Source organism: Ammospiza nelsoni, chromosome 4 (assembly GCF_027579445.1).
Source record: "Ammospiza nelsoni isolate bAmmNel1 chromosome 4, bAmmNel1.pri, whole genome shotgun sequence".
Classification (NCBI taxonomy): Eukaryota; Metazoa; Chordata; class Aves; order Passeriformes; family Passerellidae; genus Ammospiza; species Ammospiza nelsoni.
Genome location: NC_080636.1, coordinates 52270726 through 52296792, shown reverse-complemented (window position 1 = coordinate 52296792; position 26067 = coordinate 52270726). Strand labels below are relative to the sequence as shown.

At 40.2% G+C, this 26067-nt stretch overlaps 3 protein-coding genes across 7 annotated transcripts; 2 read left to right on the top strand and 1 right to left on the bottom strand.

Moving 5' to 3' along the window:
* The first annotated feature begins 1225 nt into the window (after nt 1-1225).
* On the top strand, nt 1226-8098 carry ABRAXAS1 (abraxas 1, BRCA1 A complex subunit). 2 transcript variants are annotated; one of them, XM_059471302.1, is made up of 9 exons: nt 1226-1323; nt 2382-2472; nt 3375-3411; nt 3851-3917; nt 4568-4761; nt 5352-5471; nt 5786-5870; nt 6339-6447; nt 6592-8098. In XM_059471302.1, exons 1-9 carry the CDS (start codon nt 1237-1239, stop codon nt 7017-7019), a joined length of 1218 nt encoding a protein of 405 aa, XP_059327285.1. In that variant the 5' UTR covers nt 1226-1236; the 3' UTR covers nt 7020-8098. The 2 variants fall into 2 exon arrangements, with proteins under 2 accessions (XP_059327285.1, XP_059327286.1); XM_059471303.1 differs by lacking the exon at nt 2382-2472 and having other exon boundaries at nt 1230-1323.
* Nucleotides 7673-10082, bottom strand: MRPS18C (mitochondrial ribosomal protein S18C). Its single transcript, XM_059471304.1, has 6 exons — nt 10008-10082; nt 9842-9903; nt 8734-8817; nt 8247-8304; nt 7874-7933; nt 7673-7792 (listed from the first exon to the last, which is right to left on the bottom strand). The coding sequence occupies exons 1-6, from the start codon at nt 10057-10059 to the stop codon at nt 7716-7718; spliced, it is 393 nt and encodes a 130-aa protein (XP_059327287.1). The 5' UTR covers nt 10060-10082; the 3' UTR covers nt 7673-7715.
* A 144-nt stretch (nt 10083-10226) lies between these two features.
* Nucleotides 10227-24755, top strand: HELQ (helicase, POLQ like). Of its 4 annotated transcripts, none has more exons than XR_009418299.1 (18): nt 10227-10466; nt 10827-11565; nt 11913-12091; nt 12635-12835; nt 13875-13947; nt 14441-14538; nt 15094-15192; nt 15862-16007; nt 16659-16898; nt 17567-17708; nt 18009-18113; nt 18624-18843; nt 19572-19729; nt 20105-20203; nt 20609-20718; nt 21271-21384; nt 23030-23164; nt 24559-24661. XR_009418299.1 is itself a non-coding variant. In XM_059470318.1 (18 exons), exons 1-18 carry the CDS (start codon nt 10438-10440, stop codon nt 24643-24645), a joined length of 3033 nt encoding a protein of 1010 aa, XP_059326301.1. In that variant the 5' UTR covers nt 10227-10437; the 3' UTR covers nt 24646-24755. The 4 variants fall into 4 exon arrangements, 3 of the variants coding, with proteins under 3 accessions (XP_059326301.1, XP_059326300.1, XP_059326302.1); XM_059470318.1 differs by having other exon boundaries at nt 10832-11565; nt 20545-20718; nt 24559-24755; XM_059470317.1 differs by having other exon boundaries at nt 20545-20718; nt 24559-24755.
* The last annotated feature ends 1312 nt before the right edge of the window (nt 24756-26067 follow it).

The following is a 26067-nucleotide window of genomic DNA, read 5'->3' as shown; positions in this document are numbered from 1 at the left end:
CAACATGGTCTATAATGGAATCTTTTGCTGTAATATATCCCTTTAGATGTGTTGTACTTGTTACCCATTTGTTTAACACTACATGGTTTGCATTGCAAGAAATGCATGCTAGCTCTTCCCCATCAACCTTGCCCATCATTCTGTACTATCTAGAGACTTGTCATCCCCTTATTCAGAGATCCAGATCATTTATGACTGTGCTGAAAAATGAAAGTCTTACCTGGTCCCTCTCTCTACTGTAACAATAGTTCAAAATCATAAGTTTTCCCTTCTAAACACTAGCATCATTCACATATATTTCAAATAATACTTAAAGAATTTTATTTAAATATAAATATGCCAGAACTCCTTCTAAATCTTGCAAAAAAAAAAATTAAGGGAAAAGAAACCACACTGAAAATATTCATTTTATAGGCAACAAAAAAAAAAAAAGTGTGAGACCTAAAAAGCATGGAAATACCTCTTGAAAGACCAGAAGGTCCATACATCCTATTTCAAGAGTCAGGAAATTAACGTCTAAGGCTAAGATTGTGCTTACCTATAGTCCTGATGAGTGATGAAATCAAACACTTGCTCTCCTGAAGTAAAGGAGTAAAACCCCTGCAGCCTTTAGACCAGACCTCTGATCACATTTTAAAGAATGTTGTCACTTGTAACTCTCTCTTCCTGAAATTGTTTTCTAGGACTTTCTTCTGGCTGATATGTCAGGAACACCTGCTATAATGGGGGGAAAAAATGTTAGTACGAGTATTAAAATAAGTAAAATGTGACAACTCAAAATACAAAACATGCATTCTGCAAACAGTCTACATCTGAGGAAGAAGTGGTACAATTTGCTGCTGTCAGACCATTATTTAGCATTATCATTTTATTACCTCTTTATCACATTTTATTAGGTCATTAACTCAGAAGACTCTCCCCACATTCTCAAAGAGCGCAGTGCATAGACATACAGCTGTATGTCCTGTTTCGAAAGGCACAGCCTTGGTATTAAATGTACCTTCTTGCTGACTAGGCTTGAAAGCAGACAAAGATCAAACCTCGGAATATCTTCTCTCAAGAACCTTTTCCCAACTCGGCATTTTGCAGCAGAGCAGCGATGCCGGGCCCTGCCGCGGGGCCGCGCTCCCTGAGGCTCGGGCTGAGGCAGCCGGGCCCGGGCCCGGCGCTGCCGCCGGCCGCCGCTGGGGGCTCCCGTCCCCCCGCCCGCCCGCGGCCCGTCCCGCCATTGCTGGCATGGAAGGCGAGAGCACCTCGGCCCTGCTCTCGGGCTTCGTGTTCGGCGCCCTCACCTTCCAGCACCTCAGCACCGACTCGGACACGGTGGGTGCCGAGGGAGGGCCGGTCCGGGTCGGTGGGAGAGGAGGGAGGGGCGGGCCGCCCCCGCCGCGCTGCCGCCGGGCCTCCCCCGCCCGGCCCTGTCGGGAGAGCGCCCGGCGGTCTTTTTGTGTGCGAGCGGCGGAGAAACGCGGGTGTTCCGTGCTCGAACGGGGCGAGGGGCGGCTGCAGCGCCATGTCCGCCCCGGCTGGGGCCGAGCGCAGCGCTGGCCGGGCCGCCCGGCCCCAGCTCGGCGGGCAGCATCGCCCGGCCGCGGACTGCCCCGGGAGCACCGCAAACCGACCGGGACACAGGACTGCCTCGCTGAGGATTCCTTCCTAACTGCGGGCCAGTACTGAAAAATGAGCCAGAACCCACTCTGTTAAAATTAAAAAATGGAAAAAAGTTCGTTTTGACAGCATTTTTCCTCTCCTGAAGACAGCGCTCACACTTGCTATTAAAGAAAATCATGATAGAATATGCTGAGTTGGAAGGGACCTACAAAGACCATGTAGTCCAACTTTTGGCCCCGCACAGGACACTAAGAATCCCACCACATGTCTATGAGAGTGCTGTCCAAATGCTTCTGGAACTCTGCTAGGCTTTGGTGCTGTGATCATTTCCATTGGGAGCCTGTTCCACTGCTCTAACATCTTCTGGGGGAAAAGCCTTATTCTGATATCCAACCTCAACCTCCCCCAACTCAGCTTCATACCGTTCCCTCGGGTCCTGTCACCGCCGACAGAGGGAAGAAATCGATGTCTGAAGCTCCGCGTCTCCTCTTGAGGCAGCTGTAGAATGCAATGAGGTCTCCCCCCACTCTCCTCCAGGCTGAACAGACGACGTGACCTCGGCCACTCCTGCTCTGGCTTCCCCTCTGGACCCTCCACTATCTTTGCAGCCCTCTCTTGGACACGTTCTAATAGCTTTGTAATTTTCTTACATTGTGGCACCCAAAACTGCACACAGGACAGGGGGTGAGGCCGCACCAGCACCACGAGCAAGAGTGTCTGTTCAATGTTACTGTTAATGAGGTTTTTTTTTTCTCTCTTCCCCTCTAAAGGAAGGTTTTCTCCTTGGAGATGTGAAAGGTGAAGCCAAGAACAGCATCACAGACTCACAAATGGATGATGTTGAAGTTGTTTATACAATCGGTTAGTGTGTCCACATTTTTCATAGCCTGCTTGGTTTTGGGCAGTAAATGACAGCTTTCAGTTTTGAGGGACAGCAATCTACAGCAAGATCAAAGCTCCAAGATCCTACATGGTTTGCTGATATATAAAAAAAAAAAAAAAAAAAAAAAAAAAACCAGAAAAAAACCAAACTGAAAACACACGGAAGGGTTATTTTGTAACATTTCAACTACTAAAAAGATTACAATTTTACTGCAGAAAACATAGTAATTTAAAAGAAATAATAGTTCCTAGTTCCTTGGATGGCTACTCTTTGCCAAATATCATGGTACATTAAACATAACGTAGGGTTTACACCCTTGTCTTGGCTATATCACAAACTCTTCTGGATGACTGTTGCCCTGGAAAAGCTTTGTCTATCAGTGGTGTGAACTGAAATGTATTAGCATCTATTACCTCATTTGGAGCTTATAAAATTATGTGTGTGAAGGCTGCAAGCTCTTTAATAATTTCACTAAGCAGGTGCCAGATGTATCTTTTGTTATCATCTTGATGTGATTGGTGTTGATGTGCATTGAATAACTCAAGTGAAATCCTTCATACTACATATTTCTCCTTCACTCAGCAGAAGGAGAAAAATACAAAGCACCCAGATTGATTTTTCAGTTGACATAATAGAAAAGTATACAAAAAATACAGTTTATATGAGTGGGTCCCTATACTTTTGACAAAATTAATTAGAATATATTTTTTAAATATTTTCTTTCTTCACCTTATTTAATTGTATGTTAATACATTCAATTTTAAGAAATTATGTAAAATTATTTTTTAGTCCTTCTATGAGTTTCATGCTGATCATAGCATGCAGAAGAATATACATCTTGAGCTGATGAACCCAGAGTAATGTTACTTTCTCTTTCCAGACATACAGAAGCATATTCCATGCTACCAGTTGTTCAGGTAAGAATCTCAAGGAAACAGATATTGAAAAGTTAAAATTAACCCTAACCTGAACTCTTCAAGTGTTCAACTTACATTGTCTAAGAAAATCACCCAGCTGTAACTATAGTAGCCATATCAACCTCTTGGAATTACAGATGCAAAATGCCTTATGCTATTCCTATTTTGGTTTTTTATGTCTTTTTTTTTTTTTTTAATGTTTGTCTATGCATATAGAAATAGAGATAAAGCATATTGCACCTTCTGGTGATCTATGATACCATATAATCTACAGAACAATGTCAACACACTGAAAAAAACCCACCATTCCATACATTCTAACCCCTCACCCTTAATAGTATTAATTTAATTTTTTTTTAAAGTGAGATGATTCTCAGCATGGTAAAGTTATTTTTCCAGTCTAATTTCTTCCCCTCTAATTGTCTTAATTTTCTTGTAGCTTTTATAATTCTGCAGGAGAACTGAATGAACTTGCCCTGAAGAAAATATTATCAGGCTGTAAGAAGGTATTTTATTCTTAAATTTAAACCATACTGAGGAGCTCACTCAAATTTTGGAGGCTGTTCTGGATACCTCTTGCATCAAGGTTTTTTCTTTTCTCATTTTAAACCTTTTATAGTCCCACATGCTGCTGGTCAAGGCAGCTACATCCTTTTCCTCCATAAAAAAAACAGTTTAGCTTATCTTTGACTAGGATTTGCCTACATATGTGTCACAACTTTATTTTGAATTATTAATTTCTCAAGTGAACACTTCAAGGATCCCAAAGGAATTGCACCAGTTTCCACCTTAAGATCAGTTGAGGTCAGCTCACAAGTGGTTAAGGACCACTACATCAAAAAGAACTAAACTTTTTTCCACAGAACAGTTTTACAAGGGGAAAGTAGAAGCTGAAAACAAACAGCGAAACAGAAGAAAGCTTGCAGTTTCACCTTCAACTTAGGCTATGAAACAGACAAATTCAACACGTGGTTTTGAAGGAAAGAAGATGGGAAATAAGCTTAGAAGTTTTAAAGGTTTCAAGTTAACTAATTGCTTGACTATGCACCTACTAGCAAACAATTCAGACATGACTTTGCACTGGATGAAACTTACTTCAGTGACACACAGGGACATCATGATTCAACAGTAACTGTGAATTTTCTTCTGCCTGCAGAGTGTAATAGGATGGTACAAATTCAGACGTAATACAGACCAGACCATGACATTCCGGGAAAGAGTTCTTCATAAAAACCTGCAGTCACACCTATCAAATCAGGGGCTTGTATTCCTCCTTTTAACCTCTAGTGTGATGACAGAAAGTTGTTCTACGTACAGACTGGAACATGCTCTGCATCGGCCTCAGGAAGGGTAATGTCTATAGCATGTGCTAAAACTTGAAAGTTTCTCTACTTTGTTGCAATTGACTCAGTAACACTGTATATTTTACCTTTGAAACTTACACTTTTAATAAGATTGTTCCTTATGTTGCCACAGCCCAGTTGAAAGTTTACCCTGGAATTCTATTCTGGGATTGCCCTTTTTATCTACAGAGCCAGCATCACCAAGCAGACACTGTCAGTTTATTTACACACATAAGCTACACCTGATCAAATTGCTTTGTGTACAGGACCTCAACCATACATGGTGTTCATCAAAACATTTAAATTGGTGTTAACTTTTATCTTCAGAGAGATTCTGCTCGCAGGCTAGGCTTAGCAAGCAAATGTTGAATTAGTGTGTGCTGTAGTCAGAAAGAGGGGGAATTATGGGCATTGCTCAGCTTCTGATTGCTCTTGGAGTTTGCCTTTAGTCTTATCTGTACATGATGTAATACATTTAGCAAGGATTAACCATACTGTAACCCTTCCATTGGATCCTGAATGGCCAAAAATATTTAACTTTCAATGAAACATCTCTGGATATTAATAGATCATGTTTTCATACTTATGCATTTTAAGACTTTTCCAGAAAGTTCCTTTGGTGGTCACCAACCTGGGCATGGCAGAACAGCAAGGTTACAGAACAGTGTCCGGTTCCTGTGTATCCTCTGGTTTTGTGAGAGCCATGAGACAACACAGGTACAATACATGTTGTATTTACTGACACCTGTAGCTTCCCACTACCAAAACTGCACTTTCTTTTTTATAAAAGCATTTAAATGCTTTGCAAATGTTATAGTCATACTCTGTTTCACTTGACCTGTTTTCTACAATTACTTACCATTCCAGCATACTGGGAAATTAATTCAGTCACATATTTTGCCAGGAGCTGTCTGTCTCAACACAGGCATCTGGCATTGAAACACAAAATGCTTCTTTACTCACTAAAGCTCCTACTAAGCAAGCACTGGAATCACTAGCTTGCAATTGTACTGTTCTACTCCTGGTCACAGGTCAGAATTCTTCCATGAAGATGGGTCCCTACAGGAGGTTCATAAGATAAATGAGATGTACGCCACCTTGCAGGAGGAACTGAAGGTAAGCCAGGCAGGCCTGCTTACCTTCATCAGTTCTACAAAACCAAGGCAGCCAAGGGCTACACATTTTGCACTGCATGAGAAAACAAAGCTAATCTGAAAGGTCAGCAAGTTCTACTTACTGCACTGCACACCACATTCTCAAAGCTGAGTATTTAATTTCCCATTTGAGTATAGTACAACATTTAATCTTCAAGTCCATGAATAAATTCTCACAAGAGGATTATTTTGAAGGAGTACTCTCTGTAGTTTGTTAGATCTCCTTTGCCTAGATGGGATCAAATAAAACATCTTGCACCTGGTTCAACACAAGGTTTAAGTTATCTGACAGATCCACCTCTAAACCATTACTTAAGCTTTTTACTCTATGTCCAACTTAACCATGAGTACCTTCAAGGATTGTTGAACAATTTTAAAGTCAGCTACTGTGAATACTGTTAATCTGATCAACATGCTCTTCTCCTTGCAGAAAATATGCATTACAGTAGAAGTCAGTGAACGATCTGTAGAGAAACTCTTAGCAGAGGTGAGCCAATTAAAAGAAGAAATAAAGAGGAAAAAGCAACAAAATTGTTCAGGTAAGTCAACCAAATATGATGCAAGCCTTGCCCTTCCAAGTTGACTCAAGTGGCAGAAGCAGAAAACACCTCTGAACCTGAGGCAGCCAAAACACCAGAGGTGCAAGAGGTTCTGCAACTCTGACTTTGATTTTTTTTCCTCAGGAGAAGACAAAAACCACCCAGTGGAGCCAAAGGAGAATGTTCTCCTTTGCCAGGCACTACAAACATTTTTCCCCAATTCCAGACTTCAGACGTGCATTGTTTCTTTCAAAGGCCAACAGATATCCAAGAACTGCTGTAACACAGACCATCACATTAATGTCATGGACAAACTGACTCTCATGGTAGAGGAAAGAGACTTCACTGAAGCTGAAACAAGGCACCTAAACAAGCGTAAGGGCAGGGAGACCACATCAGTTTCAAAGTCATTCAAGAAGTCCAGATCATTGCAGCTTCACCAAGAACCACTTCAAGACCAAGAGGACAGTGACCAGGAAAGGAAGCTTACATTGAGTAGCACTGAAACAGACGAGGATGTGTTTGAAAAAAACAGAGATGCAAAGGAATACCCACACTCTCCCACTTTCTGATCTGTCAGATGACTTCATGCCAAAAGCTACTGCTGGTGTACTCCAGTGATGTATCAATCTCTAGCACTGCAAGGATGTATGTAACAGGGCATTTTTGCAGGTTGTTTTTTGTTGGTTTTTTTTTCCCAGTGCACAAATTCTGTTCAGCATAAAGATAAATCCAAGACGACATTCCCTCGCTTTGCCTTCCAGAGTGTCTTCTCTCTCTCAGGGTTCAAAGCCTATGCTACAGGATGCTATCAGTGAGATAAGCATGTCATATGCTGCCTCAAAGTGATACAACTTCAAGCTGCTGGTGAAGAAACAGTGCTACCTACCCTCCTGATGCAGGGAGCATCAAATGAACACGTTACAGAATCAGCTGTCTACATGAACTGCCACCATTTAAATACATTATCCTCAGGAAACCAGTGCTTGTTTACTTCTCCACATCTTACAACCCAGCAAGGGGAAGAACAGCCACCTGAGCTTCAGCAAGACTGGTGAGCAGAGGAAGGGGTCCACATAGCTGCCAGTTTCTATTATTGCTTTAATCTTCCTTCAGACAATAACTTTCAGAGACTTCATGAAGAAAAATAAAAGAATGACTGACATCCACCCCTCAGTCAACCACACATTATGCTAGCAAACCACATTTCCAGCAAACAAGTACATAAACATGAAAAACAGTTTTATTGTTTATTTCTGTACAGTATATCACTCTGGATACTTGATGTTACATAGCTTGGGGTCTGTGAGAAATTGGGGGTTCTTAAACATAACTGGCATAAATCCTGTTAAAAAAAAAAGATGGAGGTGTTCTTAGTAGAAAAGTAGTCTTGAGTTAGAAAACTCAAAAGCAAAATCATACTTACCAAATACATGAGCTCTTTTAATGGCTTTTGTAATTTCCTTCTGCTTCTTGTTGCACAAGCCTAAAGAGATGAATTATTTTCAACACTAAGCAAGTCATTAGAGCGTAAAAGGCATGTTAGTGACAATTCCCTCTAGCTTTGATTAAGTCCTTCTAGAAAAATGCATGTGTGCTTTTACTGTTAAATACAAAATGCATACAATTAAAGGATATTTTAATTCCTTGATGCAGGCTACTAAGTCAGGGAAATACTCTTAAAAAATGTATGGAGGTGGGACTGGTTACTTTCAGAAAGACTGCTGATGCACAGTTACTTAGACTCACAAAAATATTATTATTGCCCTGTATATGATTTAATTTAATACTTCACATACCTGTGATATGTCTGCCATAAATGGAGCCAGTATATGGAGAAACAAACTGGGAAAGAAGCTAGTTAAATTAAGAAAAATCAAAGTCAGTTAAAGAAATTTTTTTGGAGCTTTGTGTTACTACTTGTACTCTATTTTTCATTTTTTCATCTGTTTTTTTCAAAATTCAGTTCTACCTGAAGAAAAAAGTACAGCTTGGAGCTAGACAGTATTTTCTATGCTTCCATGCTTCGTGGCAGCTGAATTGTAACCAAGGACTCCATTTGTTAAACAGCAAAGTTGTCACACACAGTGAGTAGATTAAGCATCTTAGCATAACTACATTATTTGGCCCTTGACCTACACACATTCTTACTCATAAGTTTTAAACCCCTCCACATATGAATAGATTTTATAATTATTTTTCTTAATCACTTTGGACTTACTATACACACATTTAAAAACAGTAAACCAGTTCCCTTCATCCAAGGACAGCAATTTTAAAACTCACCTGCACATTCTTATAGTCCACATTTATTCCACATAAGACACATCTCTTTGGAGGGTCTTTGTAGGGGTTCTCCATTTGTATGGGCTGAAATCAGAGAATGATTAACTTCTGTAAGTTTCACATGAAAACAGAGAACATTTGTTACTTTTAATCCTTTAATCAATATTTGTCTTGAAACTAGAAGAGATATTTAGTGCACCACTGAACTTTTCAATAACTTTATAAACTCACTTCTTGGTACCTCGCAACTTCAAAGACTTCTCACAAATAAACAGCCTTTTATATTTTAGTAGCAACGACACCAGCAACTCTATTAAATCATTCTACTTTTAGTCAAAATCTGCAGAAGCTGGTAAAAATGTAGTTCTGTCTGACAAGTCACAAGAATCTTTTTTTAAAAAATAATTTCACGGCAAATGGCCTGAGGAAGTTTCCATGTGCTCACACACATTTTAAAGAGAGAGATTTAGAAATACTTCCCAAGGAGCCTCCTTGGGAGGTATTTCTGAATAGCCTCTTCAAGCTTCAGAATACACCCAGCACAAATTACAAGATATGAAAGGTGATTTTTCACTTTGCACAGAGTCACAGAACAGTCAGTGTTGGAAGGGACCCGTGGAGATCATCCCAGTACAACCCCCTGCCAGCGCAGGGTCACCTGCAGCAGGTGACACAGGAACACCTCCAGGTGGGGTTGGAATGTCTCTATAGAGAGGGAGTCCGTGTCCTCAGTGGGCAGCCTGTTCCAGGGCTCTGCTGCCCTCAGTGTAGAAAAGAAGTTTTCCCTCATGCTGAGGTGAAACTTCTTGTGGTTTTAGTTCATGGCCACTGGTCCTTGTCCTGTTGCCGGCTGCACGTCCGAGCTACTGAGCAATCAGGTTTAACGGGCTCTCATTAAGATACTGAAAAACACATTCGTGGGGCCTGAACTCCCAGCGCCTGCTGACCTCCCCTGCGCTGCGCTCCCCACAATGCACTCGGGATCTGATGAGCCCCGAGCTACTCAGCGACCAGAGCAAAGCGTTCCCAGCACCGCTGGTGTCTTGTGGAGGGGGAGCAGCGGGGGAGCAGCGGGATAGCAGGGCGGAACAGGTCGGGGACGCCTCACCTGGTCCGAGCGCTCAGGCTGCCCTTCATGCTGCAGGCGGCGCGGTCGCACCCACAGCTCCGCTGCAAGGGAGAGCGACAAGGTTAGTGACTGCACGGCGCGACAGCCCGCACACGCGACCGGCCCCGCGACCGCCCGACACAGAGGGGGAGCGGGAGGGACGCACCGAGAGCCAGGCGCGGCCAGCGTGCCCGCGCTGCCACGGCCTGCGCCGCCATGACACCCGCACCGCGCCGCCGCTTCCGCCCGCGCGTCACCGCCGCCGGCCCCCGCTGGCCAATAGCAGCGCGGTCTACCCGACTCGGGGCAGGCGATTGGCGGCAGCCCGGCCACGTGCTACCCGCGGCGGGTTGTTACCCGCAGTCCCCGCTCCCGCCATGGTGGCTGTGCCTCCGTGGGGCGGCCCCGCGGTCCCGCTCCGTGCCCTGCCGGGGCCGTGAGGGTCCCACGCGGCCCCCGCGCAGCCCCGGCCATGGCGGAGCCCAGGCTCGCCGTGCGCAGGAAGAGCCGCTCCAGCTCGGAGCGCAAGCGGAGCCGGGCCCCGGTGCAGCCCGTTGCCGCTAGCTCGCCGGTGGCCCGCAAGAGACCGAGCTCCGATGGCGAGGGACCCCCGGCGGAGGCGCTGGTAGGGGATGGCGGGATCCTGGGGCTGGTGGCGGGGCGGGGCAGCTCCTCTGGGGGGATGGTGTGCGTCGGGAAAGGTCGTATTTTGTGTGAGAGGATATGATGCCGTCTGGCTTTTGCTTTAAAAATTCATCTCTCTGTGCACATATTCTCCTGCTTGTAGGTTAGCTGTTTCACTTAGTCAAGGCATTTCTTCAGAACCTAAGCTGGGTTTTCCTCACAGACGACATCACACAAAATGCTCTTGTGTTAACCTGGGGCAGACTTAAGCGCCTTGGCTCTGATGTTTGCCCTCTGCGTGTTATTCTGCCTTCTGTGGCGTGGCCTCAGGGTGTCAGTAACTCCTGTTTCGTTTTTGCAGTGCAGCAATGACAGCGAGGAGGATATGTTTGGTGACTACGACAGCTTCTATGGAAACGATTCCTTGATCGCTCAAGTGGACGATGTTGAACACAAGCACCTGCAGGATGAAAACATGGATGTGAAAGCAGCTGGAGAGGTTGTACCTGGGAACCTTCAGTCAGGAGTTCACCAGAAAGAGCAGGATAACTTCTCTGCTTCACAAAATGTGGTTGTCCTTAAAAGTGACAAAGAGGGTGCCTGCCAAATGCAGGACAGTGACCCAGCTGATGGCAATCAAAAATTAACTGAGTCTATTTTAGATGACTTGCCATCATCACAACTCCTGTATTTTGAAAAAATGGATGAACTTTCTTCTGCTTCCAGAACATCTCCACTCCCAAAAGGGAGAGATGAACGTGTGGATTCTTTCTCGGACAAAATCAGAGACCCATTGTCTTTTTGTGCTGGTGCTGAACACAGGAACAGACCTATCGATTCTTCCTCACACTCCAAGTGTGTTTTATTTAAATCTGAGAGTCTCAAAGATCACCTGAAAAGTGCTATGACTGGAAATGCCAGAGCCCAGACTCTGCAGGTCTCCAAGACCAAGCAGCTCAAAGAAGCTGTTTTATCTGAAGAGATTTTTGTGGCTAGGAAAGCTATTGAATCTTCTTCTCTTGATATAGGCCCTTTTTATGGATTACCTAGCAAGGTTAAAGATTTATTCAGACAACTTCGAGGGATTGAAACACTTTATGGTAGTGTAACCATTGGTCTGTTGGAAAAAACAAAAAAAAGAACTGCTAGTGGAGTATTGTCAGTTTCACCCATTATACTGTAAAAATATTTAAGGTAATGCTTAACATAAACCACATTGGCAAGTAGTTGTCCTGTTTTAGGAAGTGGCTGTTTTGGTGTTTTGGATGGATGGTATCCATCTGGGTTACAGAATAGTTTAGAAGTGACCATCACTGAAAGCTTTAAGTGCTTTTTTGAGGAAAAGCTCTCAAGGGCTAAGCTCAGAGTGTTCTGAATGAAACACAGGCATTTTCATGTTAACTAACATTCCCCTGGGGTTGCTGATAGTTCCATTTTCATTTTGCAGAGTGGCAGCATGATTGCCTAATGTTAGAATCCCTACAGCAAAGGAAGAACTTGATATACTCATTGCCAACTGGTGGTGGAAAAACTCTTGTAGCTGAAATAATAATTCTCCAGGAATTGCTCTGCAGGCAGAAGGATGTTCTGATGATCCTGCCATATGTTGCCATTGTCCAAGAAAAGGTCTGGATACAGTGTTTCTGGCACTGCATTTTTTGATATAAGTCTTTCGTGATAGCTTTGTTTACTTGCTCATGTGCCTGGTTTGCAGTAGGTTTTTATGAATGTATGGTGGGAAGTGAGTGACCTTCTAAATGCTGCTCTGAGGGTCATTAATTTTGGAATGGAACAGACACAAATTATGAGGTGAAGGTACTGAGTTATGAAGTAAAGGGTGCTGAATTTTGAAATAATGGCTTTTTGGGATGTTTTCTTTAGTTTGTGCAGCCTAAGAACTGTGCTGCCCAGCTTGCTGAAGAAGTGATCTTGAAATAAAAATGTATTTTGGTATAAAGGGAAAGTTAGTTTTAGAGAACAGATGAAACCCAGCTGTAATATGTGTAGACAGTTCAATTTTGTAGCTGGAGTAGATAATCTTAGCTAATATGTTTCACTAATTCAAGCAGCTGATTGTGGTATGGCTTGGCTGTTCTGTTGAGTTGTTGAGGCGGATCTGCAATCCAAAATGAGCATGAATTTGTTCTCTAATTGATTTTTCTTTTGTAGGTTAGGGGTTTGTCGAGTTTTGGGATAGAATTGGGTTTCCTGGTTGAAGAATATGCAGGAAGTAAAGGAAGATTTCCACCAATCAAAAGGAGAGTAAAGAAATCTCTTTATATTGCTACAATAGAAAAAGGACATGCTCTGGTGAACTCCTTAATTGAAACAGAAAGAATCGATGACCTCGGCCTGGTTGTGGTGGATGAGGTAGGCCACAAGATGTGCTCCAGTTTATCAGGTGCAAGTGCTTTTAGGGTTCTAAGCAGCAATTATTTAGGAAGGAGCAGTTCTTTGCCTGTTTTGTTTTGCTTAGAGTATTCATCATGAAAATTACTTTTATTTTCTGTGTTCTGAATTGGCCCATAATTCTATTATTTTGAAAATTGTTGTTTGCTCTTTTCTTAATGAAGCATTTATTGCTTTTTCAGAGTAATAGATTTATATTGAGAAATCTACTGTGGGAGTCGTTGATGGTGAATTCCTGCATAACTACTTGTCATTTAGAAGTCTCCAATGGGTTGAAATAAAGCATAAATAATTTTAATTTTATGGAATGTACTTTATGAAGCCTAGACCTTAACTCATAGATGTGAAGCCATGCAACTTTGTGTCTGGCAGTAATGACCCAGTGAAACATTGACAAAAATGACAAATACCAAGTAACATTTGGCTGTGAGATTTGCCTTATGCAGTGCTGGGGCTGAGTTGCACTACCCAGGATTATTGTGGGGTCGAGTAACATGTATAATGTCTAATGGGGATTTTAATTCCTGGAGTTCTTCAGCCTGACTGGCTATACTTTAGCACTGTAGCTTCTAAACAGAGGGCAGCTGAAGCACTAACTTCTGTTTTTTCTAGAAGCTGGCTGCTAGGAATGTTTTTACTTTAAGTGTTGCTTAAACCACATTTTGTTTAAAATTGCCTCAGTCTGGTGAATACAAAGATCTCCACACTGACTGTTTACTGTCAGGAGTTAACTGTGTCAGTTGTGGTCTAATTAAATGGAAGGTAAATCTTGTTGTCTATATTTCCCCACGAGTCTCTTGTTCTGTGATCCCTAAATGCTTTTTAAGTGAGGTAATACATCTGAACCTAACAATCCAAATTTAAACAAGGGATATCTTTAGGAAGTCCAACAAAAACAGTTCTGTAGTATTTCTTTATATCTATATATTTTCGTGGTTTTTTAAGGAATACTCTCAACTCATTAGCATTCTTGCCTTTTCTTTTTCCTTTCTGTCCACAGCTGCATATGCTCGGGGCGGGAAGTCGAGGAGCAGTACTGGAAATTACTCTGGCGAAAATTCTTTACACCAGTAGTAAGCCATGGCTACAGTTAATGTCATTAACATTTTGTAGTTGTGGCCTCCTAGAGACGTGACTCTCACTTTCTGGATTTGTGCTGTTTTGGCTGCTTTTGAAAAACATGGCATGACTCCATGTATTAACAGCATTTACTCATTGACGTGTTAATTGACCCTCTAACGATGTTAGGGTGTTTTTGAAGCTCTTTTGATACTTCTCTGTGAAATCCTGGGTGTTGTCAAATGTCTTCCATTTATTTGTAGGAGTCCTTTAGGCATCCAATTAAATGCTTCTTTTTTTACATTTAAGTCTCAGTTACTATTTTGTAACTTTAATATTATTTCTTAGTTAGTTAGTATTTCTTTAGTAGTGGCCTTTCCCTTCAAACCTACTACTTTGGCATTTTGGAAAGATTGATGGTGAAGGAGTCTCATGACTTAGATACTGAACAAAAGTGTTAAAAATTGGCAATGTGACAATAAATTCATTTCAACTTCTGTTTTACAGAAAAGACACAGATCATTGGCATGAGTGCAACGTTAAATAATGTTGGAGACCTGCAGAAGTTCCTGCAAGCAGAGTACTACACAAATAATTTTAGACCGGTCAGTATACAAGATACCAGGAACTAGTAAAGAAGATATTTGCCTTTAAAATCATAGTAAATCTGTTTAGAATTGTATCACACCTTTTGTGCTTAATTGTACAGTATAAGGCCTGCTATTGCTCTCTAATTGCTAACAATGCAGTAAATAGCACCATGCACTTCTAAATACACAAATGCAATAACCTTTGTAATGCTGTGCTAAGGCATTTGCTTCTTTTTAACCTAAGCAATTCCTAAATTGCAGCTACTGTGCTGAGTCCATTTGGCATAACTAGAATATGTAGTGCTGGTTCTTGTATGCTGTCAGGACAACATGGTTTATAAATAATTAATGGGATACAATTGTGAAATTCTTCAATATGATTCCATGGTTTATCAAGGTAAATAATCAAAACAATTAAGTTCTCTTAAAAATTCTAAAGTGTATGCTTATGTGCAAGTATGTGTATGACATGTGATGCTTAGAGAAATCTGTATCTGTACATCAGTAATAGCTTTAGAGAAAATTGAGTAATTTAACTAAAGTTTCTCTTTGTGGTTTCTACCTTGCTAGGTAGAATTAAAGGAGTACATAAAGATACGAGACACCATTTATGCAGTTGACAGCAAAACAGAAAATGGCTTTACTTTTTCACATCTCCTTAATTTCAAGGTAAAAACAAAGTGCTTATAGTTTCTTAGAACTGTTGTGAAATGCATTCTTTACACTGATTTGCTTACAGGGCTTTTACTAGAGAAATTACTTAAACATGATAATTCAGTTGTGGTACCCATGAGAAAGAAGGGGTAGGCTTTGGGAATGAAAAAAAACAGCCTTAAAATACTGAATGCTTAACTTGATTTGCACTTCTTTTTGACTCTTCAAGGCAGAGGTTTCTTCAGTATTTTGGCCTGCAAAAAGTAATGTGTTTGAGTATTCCAGATACTCAATGTTTTTTGTTTGGGGGTACAGTTGATCACTCTTGGGCAAAACTGAAGGAAGATACCTTTTAGGGTTTTGCCAGCTTACTACTGCCTTGTAGGGATTCTTTCAACCTTTACAAAGGAAAATGTGTCTAATGGTAGACTGTATCTCAAGTGTTGCTAAAAGAAAATGAAGTATTAAGGGAAAAAGCAAAGAATTTGATACGTATATCCATGCATCCCTCAAGTTAGATGTCTTTCAAGTGAGGATTGGGAGAAAAGCTTATCCTACAACTTCTTGGAATTACATTACATTAAATCCAATGGGAGTATTCAAGCAATGGTTGAGAACAAGTGTTGAATATTTAGATTACTTAATTCCTAGGTTTAAATATTTGTCAATCTGTGCTTATTACAGTATTCTAGTAATCTGGAGAAAGCAGATCCTGACCACATCATTGCGCTCGTTACTGAAGTTATTCCTAAATATTCCTGTCTAATCTTTTGTCCCACTAAAAAGAATTGTGAAAATGTGGCTTCAATGGTGTGCAAGTACCTCAAGAAGTAAGTTTCTATTTTTTTTTTTAATTATATGTGAAATAATTGCTTACAACTTAGGGTTTATTGTCATCTAGCTTGCAAGTGTTTTTCCCTGGTGATTAGAACTAAATGCTTTGAACACGGAGTCATAAATTTGCTAACTGCATAAGTGATAGCAAACTGCAAAAGACTTATTAAATAAATTTTTTTTAAAGTTCTTACTTTTGTACCAAAACAGTTGAAAAAGGTGATTGCCAGAGGGAAAAAAAAATAAAGAAAAGAAGGAAAAACATACTAAATTAATCTAACTATGTCCCTTTGGCACTGGTTTCTGGAAGCTTAGAAAACAAACATTTGGTATTTGGTCATGTGCTTTGGTAGTCAGTTGAATATCTCTGTTCCCATACCCACTTTGGAAATCTGAGTTGTAAAATCTAAAGCAGCCAGTATTTGATCTCTTCTGCGTCTGTGTTTCCAAACAAGGAAGGCTCTATTGCAACTAAATCAGCCTCCTGTGTATTGCTGGAAAGTTAGTGGAAATAACTATTTCTTCAACTTAGATGTTAGAGAAATGAATGATGAACAGAATGAGGCAGTAAGCATGTCTCTTGGTTTTTATTTTCTTTTTGATTAATGATTGGTCAAAGTCTAAAGAAATGCTTTTCCTCCTCCAAGAGAATTTAGAGCTCACAAGGAGAAAGAAAAACAAGATCTCATCGAGAACCTGAAGAGTATTGGAAATGGAACTGTCTGTCCTGTTTTGAAGCAAACAATCCCTTTTGGTATTGCCTATCACCATAGTGGCCTTACAAATGATGAAAGAAAAAGCATAGAGGAAGCTTATTCTGCAGGTGTCCTGTGTCTGCTGGCTTGCACAGCCACTCTAGCTGCTGGAGTGAACCTACCAGCTAGGAGGTTAGTAGCCAAAAGTTTTGCATTGATTTTTGCTTTGTAAAAAAAAATTCTTTACTAAGTTGGAAATCTTAGCACTATTTAAAGTGTGTTTGTGCTTTTACCAGCAAATTGGAAATATAAAGGATGTCGTGTTCAATTTGGGACACAAGACTGCAGCATTCTTGTAGGAACTGTGAATCAGTAGGAAGTACCTCAGAGTATATCACTGAAGAGCACTTGTGTAAATGGATTAAGGAAGTTTTGATAAACTGAAAAATGTTGTAATACTTTTAGTAATGTTATTCAAAAGAACAGTGATTTCTTTAGATATTCTCCCAGGAGCAGTGTTTAAATGGTAAAATAAACCTTTTCTGAGGATTTGCAGTTGGAATGTGTTTTAAAACAAAAATGTGTTATCTTTTCATATGCAAGTTCTGATGATAGGGCTGCTGTACTCTGTGTGACCAAAGATTGCTTGCTAAGAATCCACTTCTGTGGGCACATTTAATGCACCTTAAATGGTTTAAGGCTTTACAATTGATTTACACATCTGTCCAAAGAGCTGCATTTGATTTTTATTAGTTATGAGGTAAGGGGCCTATATAAACAATGAATTTGAATTCATAACATTTTATTGCTGCTTTAGTAATTTGAATGTAAAGCATAACTTATTCAAGATGTCTTTGCAGGGTGATTCTCAGAGCTCCTTATGTTGGCAATGACTTCCTGAAGAAGAGCCAGTATAAGCAAATGATTGGCAGGGCTGGTCGAGCTGGTATTGACAGTGCTGGAGAAAGTATTCTCATAGTGCAAGAAAAAGACAAACACTTGGTAATTTTTACAAAGCTGTTGGTAATTGAAATTGCTGAGTTAAGATGGTGGAATAAACAGGAGGAGCCAAGCTGCCTAGCTCAATTTTTGTTCACCTCTTAAAACTTTAAGTATTTGATTTATGCAATAATACCTTTAAACTTCCTTTATGTGGCTTGTTTTCAGATGGGAACTGTAAACTTTTGATGTTTACCTTATTTTCTTTATAAGGTGAATCATGCATGTCAGTTTGATTTTTTGAAAGTATAAAATTAATGCATGACTATTCCTCTGTACTAATGTATTCCTTGCCCCTTTTAGGTTCAGGATTTAGTTCACAGTCCTTTGGAGAACTGCTACAGCAATCTTCTGCTGGAGCTGACCAAGGGAATCCAGAGCCTGTTGTTGTCTTTGGTTGGACTGAAGGTATCAGTTAACTCTTCTCTGTGAGTAACTTAAGTGCTTGGAAAAGCTAAGAAAATGTTACCTGTTGATCCTGTAGGAAAAGACAGACAGCTTAAACATTCAGGCTTGCAAGTTCAGAAAAGCTTTAATCAAATTTTTGTGCTAATCTGATTAGATCTTCTCATTTAACTCAATAAGTAATCATCTAACACAATGATTACCTTGTGTGTAAAAGTAAAAATTATATCTGTCTTATTATAAAATAGAATATTAATATTTCTATTTCTGATACTTGGTTCAAAATACAAATAGAAACAGTGGAAACAAGTTAACATGATGCAGTTGCTAGAATAGTAGAACAAATGGAGAGCAGTCCATCAGATCCGCCACTGTGAATCTATCATTCTATTTGTTGGGATATATTCTATAGAAACACAAGCTCTTTCTTTATTCAGTAATTTTTTCTTATGTCTTATTAAACATGTGAAATTATACCTTTAAATATGCTAATCATTTCCCAAACTGCTGCAGATAGCAGTTACCTGTGAGGAAGTGGACAATTTTGTGTGCTGTACATTGCTGGGTGTTCAGCAGCAGCTGCTGTCTAAAGAGAAGAGCCTCTCAGAGATAATTCAAGATGGGCTGGAAAATCTAATAGAAAAAGGACTCCTAAAAGGAAGAATATCTGAGAAAGACCACAATTCCAAATCTACACTGACAATCACACCCTTGGGTAAAGCTGTATATAAGGGTATGTTTTTTTTTTATTCTTATTATTAAACTGCAATGAAAAATAAGTTGTCAAGAAAGAGTTTTACTACATGATGTAGACTGAAAATGGGAGTGAAGCAGCATATAGCTGAAAGTGATGTGAATGAAGTGTGATAATATTAATCCCACTGGGAACAAAACCAAAACTGTACCCCTAAAAAACAAATCATTTAAATAATTGATTTAGTGTTATAATTGAAGAGGCTCAGGACCTTGTTTTACAATTAATTGTTATGAACAGGTTATTGTAAACAGAAGGATTTCTTGGAAAGCTTAAGAGGGAAAGGGAGCATATGACATGTAGACCAATTGTAACAAAAATAAATATATCAGGAAGTTCTGTTTTCCTATCGTATCATAAATATTTTGGGGTGTGGAATGTAGTTGAAATAGGAGGAGTCTGAAGGGTTCCTTCAATCTACAAAATTATTGTAGGATTTCAGTAAAGCCAAGACATTTCACAAGCACTCCAAAACCACACAGAATGAACACACATGGAAATAGGTGATTGCCTTTCCTCAGCTTTGCTTCACTACTCATGTTAGGTTAGAACAGTAATTCAGGTTACAGATATTTCTCTCCAGTTCAGATGGCATAACAAGCTTTTGTGGAAGGTAAAGACAATACTGATTCTATGTTAAAATGTACTTTATAAATTGTGTGCCTGTTTATAAATGTGCTTATTCTTACCCTGTGTGCTTATTCTAGGCTCAATAGACTTGGCATACTGCAATATTCTGTACCGAGACTTGAAAAAGGGTTTGCAGGGGCTGGTTCTCGAGAGCAATCTTCATCTCCTGTATCTGTCAACTCCCTATGATATGACTTCTACTTGTAGCCCAGATTGGATGATATACTTGAGACAGGTGAGAAATTGCTAGCAAACATCCATTGGGGCATTCGGTAATCCTGTGTATTAAATTTCCAGGGGGTTTGTACACATAGGACATGAAGTGAGGTAACAATCTGATAGCAAATATGCTGGGTTTTTTTTACTGGGGGTGCACTAAAATCTGTTTAATTCTGTTAAAATGAGGCATTCAGAGGTGGACAGTTACAGATAAATCAGACAAGTAGGCAAAGAAGCCTCAGAGCTGCCTGTGACTGGTGACTGTAGTACTACTCTACAGATTCTACAGAGATATTGAAAAACATTGTTGCACTGTGAACAATGTACTTGTGTTTTCTATGATATTAAAAGAACTAAATATCTGAAAATTCTTTATAAAATTTTATTTTAGTTTAACCAGCTAAGTGCAGCAGAGCAAAAAGTAGCAGATATTGTGGGAGTACCTGAAAGCTTTATTACAAAAAAGGCTTCTGGTCAAGCTGTCAGAAAGGTAGGTTGGCAATTTCTCATACCTAAGATGACAGTTTAGTAATTTCATTTGATTATTTGCAAATTCCAGATTATTTTTCTGTTAGTGTTATTTATTGCTGTTCTGATTATTAAAAGCTTTTTCAACCATTTCCTAAAAACCCTGTAACCTTATGGATTCCAACATTAAAGTTCTTTTAATCTCATTGGTTGGTTTCCTTAATGTTTTTAATGTCTTTGTGCATAGTATAGAAATGTTTTAAAGCTGTGAAGGGAGTAGAGATGAAGTGATTTGCCTTGTAGTACTAACAGAACATCTGCAGTGTGATACTGGCTCTGAATTCTAGCTTGTCTTATTCCTAGAATGTGGACAATGCTGTGGTGAACAGGTTCTACCTGACATTTGTCCTTTATTCCCTACTGAAAGAGACCAATGTATGGAGTGTTTCAGAGAAATTTAACCTGTCCCGGGGATATGTGCAAAATCTCCTCAGTTCTGCAGCTTCCTTTGCATCCTGCCTTCTACATTTCTGTGAGGTACTGTGTTAAAAGAATTTCAATAAATTCTCTGTGGCTTGGTTTTGCAAAATCTGGAGTTTTGTTATCTTACTTTAGAACTGAATACACAGGTGTGGTATTTCACCTTTCCTGTGCAAAAACGTTTCTTCACCTTTCCTGTGCAAAAACGTTTCTTCACCTTTCCTATTCTATGTTATTTTTTCTGTTATTTTTTCTGTTGAGCAAAGCTTAACATTGTCATACAACGACACTTCTGATAGTAAAAGCAAGCTTTATGCACTGAGAATGTGAAAATATACAAATTGTACAGGGCATTGATCACTGCTAGTGCTGTTGGTGAAATAACTGAAATAATTTATTGCTTAGCCTTCAGAATTGTCCCACGTTTGGGATGTTCAGCTGAAGGATGCTGAATACACCTCTGCAGCTCTCTGAAAGGATGACTTAGAGAGATAATAGTGCTTCCCTCATCTAAAAGACAAATATTTACTTTTTGCCTTAGTAGAGTTTTGTCATATTTCCCAAATACAGAACTTAAGAGCTGATTTTTAGCAATCTTTGTCTCTGCAGGAATTGGAAGAATTATGGGTTTATAAAGCCCTGCTGACAGAGCTTACCAAGCAGTTGACATACTGTGTTAAGACAGAACTCATCCCTCTGATGGAGGTAGCAGGGGTTCTAGAGGTCAGTAAACTTGGCTCGATTAAACTTTTCAAGTTAACTTGTGTGCTAAATGTTACTGTGCCTTTCAAGTGTATCTGGAAAACAAAGTAATTTGTTACTGGGAATTCAGCATAATGCAGGTATTCCACAACAGTCTGGAGGTTGGGGGAAAAAGTGATCTGTTTAGGAAATGGGAGCTGGGGCCTAAGGTTTTCTTCTGGCTTCTGCCACAGCAACTATGAAAATACTGTATTTGGACAATAATTTAGCTGTACACTCAGTTGAAAGCTGGAGTCCTGTGTTTTGGCCACAATAACCCCCTGCACTGTTATAGGCTGGGAACAGTGTGGCTGGACAGTGCCCAGGCAGAAAGGGACCTGGGAGTACTGGTCCACAACAGACTGAACGTGAGCCAGCTCTGAAGGCCAAGGGCATCCTGGCCTGTGTCAGGAACAGTGTGGCCAGCAGGAGCAGGGAGGTCATTCTTCCTCTGCACTTTGCACTGGTGAGGCCACACCTTGAGTGCTGTGTCCAGTTCAGGTCCCTCAGTTTGGGAAGGGCGCCGACTCGCTTGAGTGTGTCCAGAGGAGGCAATGAGGCTTCAGAGGGGCTGGGAACACAACCCCTGTGAGGAACAACTGAGGGAGCTGGGGGTGTTTAGCCTGGAAAAAAAGAGACTCAGAGGTGATCTTATCACTCTACAACTTCAGAAAGGTGGCTGTGCTCGGGTGGGGTTGGTCTCTTTCTCCAGGCAGCAACTGACAGAACGAGAGGATGCAGTCTCAAGCTGGATCAAGGGAAATACAGGCTGGATATTGGGAAGAAGTTTTTTACAGAAAGGGTGATAAAGTTCTGGAATGGTCTGTCCAGGGAGTTGGTGGAGTCACCATCCCTGGATATGTTTAAGAAAAGACTGGATGTGGCACTCAGCGCCATGGTTTAATTGAGGTGTTAGGGCATGGGCTGGATTTGATGATCTTTAAGGTGTCTTCCAACCCAGTCATTCTGTGGAGAACAGAGTCCAGGTTTCTCTTGTGGTAAGGATTCTTCAGTTCCTGGGAGTAAGGAGGAATAAGAATTTACATATTTAAGTTAGAAGATCCTTACAGAAATATGCAAAGTCATGTTGGGACTGCATGTATTTTAAAGAAGAAATTTAACTAGTCTCTGAATCAAAGACTCCTATTAAAACAAAAGCTCTTTTGGGACTTCAGTCCAAGGTTCCACTCCTAGCAAAATGATCTAACTTACTTATCCAGCATATTGTAGAATCAGTTTGTCAGAAAACCATTGAATTTAGTGGCAGTGAGGTTTTAATCTGACAAGCCAAACAAGACAGATGCCTCCAAAGAATGCGGGACTGTCGCTCCTGTCAGTGACAGTGAATGCAGAAAACATGGCCACAAGAGAAGCATTGGTATCATCTAGGCTCAGAGGAAATAAAGGCAAATGGATTCATAAGAGGTGGATAAGATTGCTAGGGTGGTAAATCTTAGTGGCAAACCTGTGCTTTTAGGCTATAAAGATTCTCAGTGAGTATTCAGGTTAGAAAAAGAGAATTGGATTGATATGCAGAATGAAATGTTGGAGATTGGTGCAGAGATTGGCACTTACCAGTAATTCCTATTTCCTGTTCTGATAATCTAACACAATTTTGTACTTTCAGGCACGAGCAAAACAGCTTTACAACGCAGGGTACAAAACTTTAGCACACTTGGCTAATGCAAATCCAGAAACTTTGGTGAGGATGATTGAGCACTTGTCGCAACGTCAAGCCAAACAAATAATTTCATCTGCAAAGGTGAGTTAGAAACAAAGCTATAAAAACCTGCTTCAGAACTCCAGTATGTCAAAAATGGATTTTGAACGACACTAAAAGGGAGGAAGGATTTAGTTTAGTAGTAAAGGCATTAGTGGACATTTGTGATCCAAATGCTGATATGTACTAAGAACAATCTGTTGTGTACAGCCAAGTGCTGCTTTTCAGAGGGGAAGCAAAGGGCAAGAATGTGTGACAGATTGTCTGATACTTGAAATGCTCTGTTCTGCCAGTATCTCAGGACTTACCTTACAGAAGTTCTAGTGGTAATTATGACAAAAGAATAGGATTTGTAGGGTTGTAGAAATGCAACGAGGTGCAGGATTAACTTCACCTATTTAGGTTGCTTTTGTCATGCCCTTTTATTCTTTCCTGTCTTTTCCATTTTGAATATGCAAGTTCTGTAACAAACACTGAGTTGTGTCTAAACAAAAACTGCAGGAAGTATTTTATCAAGGGATGGTATTCTCTCTCTATCTCCATTCATCATTTGCTGTTGCAATAGTATTGGCTTCATGTTTGAGTCTACTAAAAGAGCAAGCTCATGGTGAAGTAAGGGAATGTCCAGAATAAAAGGATGAGTGATTGGTGTAAAAATAAGGCAGTCAATTAGAAAGTTTTGGTTTGCACATTCTCATGAAGTAAATGTACCAGCTTTGAGGGTTGTGTACTTTAAAGGTCATGTTCAGATAATGTTGTAGGCTCCTTGCTGCTTTTTTTATTTGCTGCTATGGGAGCCAAAAGAAAGGGACATATGCAGATTGCTTATCTACATCAAGGACAAATCTAGCAATCTACCCTACTCTCCTGCTCAGATACTAAATTCATGGAGTTTTCTCTAACTGGGAAGTTAGAAGAGTGCTTGAATGGGGTCCTGTTCCTCTCCATGCCAGCAACAAACAGTCCAGGGCAGTGGATTAAACAACTGCTAATATTGGGAGTCCTGTATGTCTGGTGTAAAATGCTGTAGTAAGAAATTTCAAATCAAGGAAGAAGTCAGCTTGGCAGGCACAACTTAAAAATGTTTATTCTAACATGGAAAATGAATGTCTAAGGTAAAAAATGTTCCTTAACAGTTCCAGACAAAACTGTTCATATTCTGTAAAACTGGTGTATTATGTGGTGGCAGAATCCAGAAAACCATTTGTGTGCTGTATGAATTTTTGTGTGACTGCTTTCTATATGGGTGTCAACTAATCAACAAAAAAATGCTGGCTCCTTGAGGCAAAGCTGCTGTCCTGGGAGGAGCAGCAGCAGTCTTTTACAGACCCAGGTGCAAGTTTGGAAGGAAATGTTGGTGTTTTAATCTAAGTGCTATAGCTAATACTTGTATTTGTTTTCTAATTTTTGTTTTTCTCTGTGTTTTCCTGTTGTAGATGCTGCTGAGTGAAAAAGCTGAGGCTTTACAGGAAGAAGTTGAAGAACTCTTAAAAGTGCCAACAGATATCCCAGGGACCCACTGATTGTCATGGAAAAACTAACTAATCCAAAATTCAGATATTTTTATAGTTTTTAACTCTCCTGTTTAAAGCTGCTGTAATTTAATAAATATTTAATATCTTTTGTATACCACAATTTTGAGTGATTTCTGAATTCAGAAGTTGACTGTTGTAAACAAGGTGTCCTGACAAGGGCAGGAATGATGCATCTGACTCCATCTTATCAGAAGGCTAATTTATTACTTTATTCTACTATATTATATTAAAGAATACTATACTATACTAAAGATTACAGAAAGGATACTTACTGAATGCTAAAACGATAATAATAAAAACTCATGACTCTTTCCAGAGTCCCAACACAGCTTGGCCCTGATTGGCCAAGGAGTCAAAACAACTCACACCAGAGTCTAATCAGGCAATCACCTTTGGGTAAACCATCTCCAGACACATTCCACAGAGCACAACACAGGAGAAGCAAATGAAATAAGAATTGTTTTCCTTTTCTCTGAGGCCTCTTAGCTGCCTTTCAGCTTCCCAGGAGAAAAACCCTGGGCGAAGGAATTTTTTCAGAGAATGTGAATGCCACAATTGGCTTCATTTCAAGGTTTTGATTGTGAACTTCTTGAGCAATAGGACAGAATCATCTTCATTCCTGGTTTTAGATATAGCCCTAGGAGTGCTTTGGGAATTGGACTGACTGCTTTGTGTGTACTTCTGCTGGGAGCTTACGCTCACAGCTGACTTAAATAATATCTTTAGATATTCCCTTTAGGACACCTGCATTTGAGTGAGCTACCCAGAAATGCCTGCTTGCAGGATTCTCTGTACTCTAAGTGTAGCTAATGGAAGGAGCTGCAATTCATAACAAAGAAGTTGTCCCAGAGTTGTGCAAGGAATCATAAATGATGCCTAGTTTAAGCCTTTTTAAAAAATGCAGATATCAAATTCATATTCAGCCTCTGGCAATTCCCTGAGATAATTCTTTCAGGATGCCTTTGAAGCAATCTTCCAAACAGAAGGTTTACTTTTCTAAAGTTTTTAATTTCTTGCTTAAATGTGAAGACTAAATAAAGATGAGGTCTTAAAGAACTGAAGTTTGAGAAGCCCTGTTAAGTTCTGAGAGTCCATGAGCATGTGTCAGTCACCCTAGTCAGGATTTTTAAAGGCATCTGAACCTGATTTGCTCCAGCAAAATGTTAGGCTTCATTAAAGTAGTTTTGAACCTACTTTAGAACCTACAGTAGCCTGAACCTTCCTCAGTTGTGACATGGTAAACTTCTAAGCTGCTGTGTAGCACTTGACAATGGCCTGCACATTAAGACGGACTTGAAAGCTGGGGCAGCCTGATGTGGTCAATTACAGAATCATAGACTGATTTGGGTTGGAAGAAACCTTAAAGATCATCTCATTCCAAACCCTCTGCCATAGGCAGGGACATTTCCA

Excerpts from the sequence above, each read along its gene's own strand:
- ABRAXAS1 (XM_059471302.1), top strand. The coding sequence starts at position 1,237 with ATGGAAGGCGAGAGCACCTCGGCCCTGCTCTCGGGCTTCGTGTTCGGC. Across the intron at positions 4,762-5,351 it reads CTGCATCGGCCTCAGGAAGG|ACTTTTCCAGAAAGTTCCTT; the intron begins GTAATGTCTATA and ends ATGCATTTTAAG. Across the intron at positions 5,871-6,338 it reads CCTTGCAGGAGGAACTGAAG|AAAATATGCATTACAGTAGA; the intron begins GTAAGCCAGGCA and ends TTCTCCTTGCAG.
- HELQ (XM_059470317.1), top strand. The coding sequence starts at position 10,314 with ATGGCGGAGCCCAGGCTCGCCGTGCGCAGGAAGAGCCGCTCCAGCTCG. Across the intron at positions 17,709-18,008 it reads AAGAAAAAGACAAACACTTG|GTTCAGGATTTAGTTCACAG; the intron begins GTAATTTTTACA and ends TGCCCCTTTTAG. Across the intron at positions 21,385-23,029 it reads AGGTAGCAGGGGTTCTAGAG|GCACGAGCAAAACAGCTTTA; the intron begins GTCAGTAAACTT and ends TTGTACTTTCAG.
- MRPS18C (XM_059471304.1), bottom strand. The coding sequence starts at position 10,059 with ATGGCGGCGCAGGCCGTGGCAGCGCGGGCACGCTGGCCGCGCCTGGCT. Across the intron at positions 8,818-9,841 it reads AGCCTGAGCGCTCGGACCAG|CCCATACAAATGGAGAACCC; the intron begins GTGAGGCGTCCC and ends CTCTGATTTCAG. Across the intron at positions 7,793-7,873 it reads TAAAAGAGCTCATGTATTTG|GATTTATGCCAGTTATGTTT; the intron begins GTAAGTATGATT and ends TTTTTTTAACAG.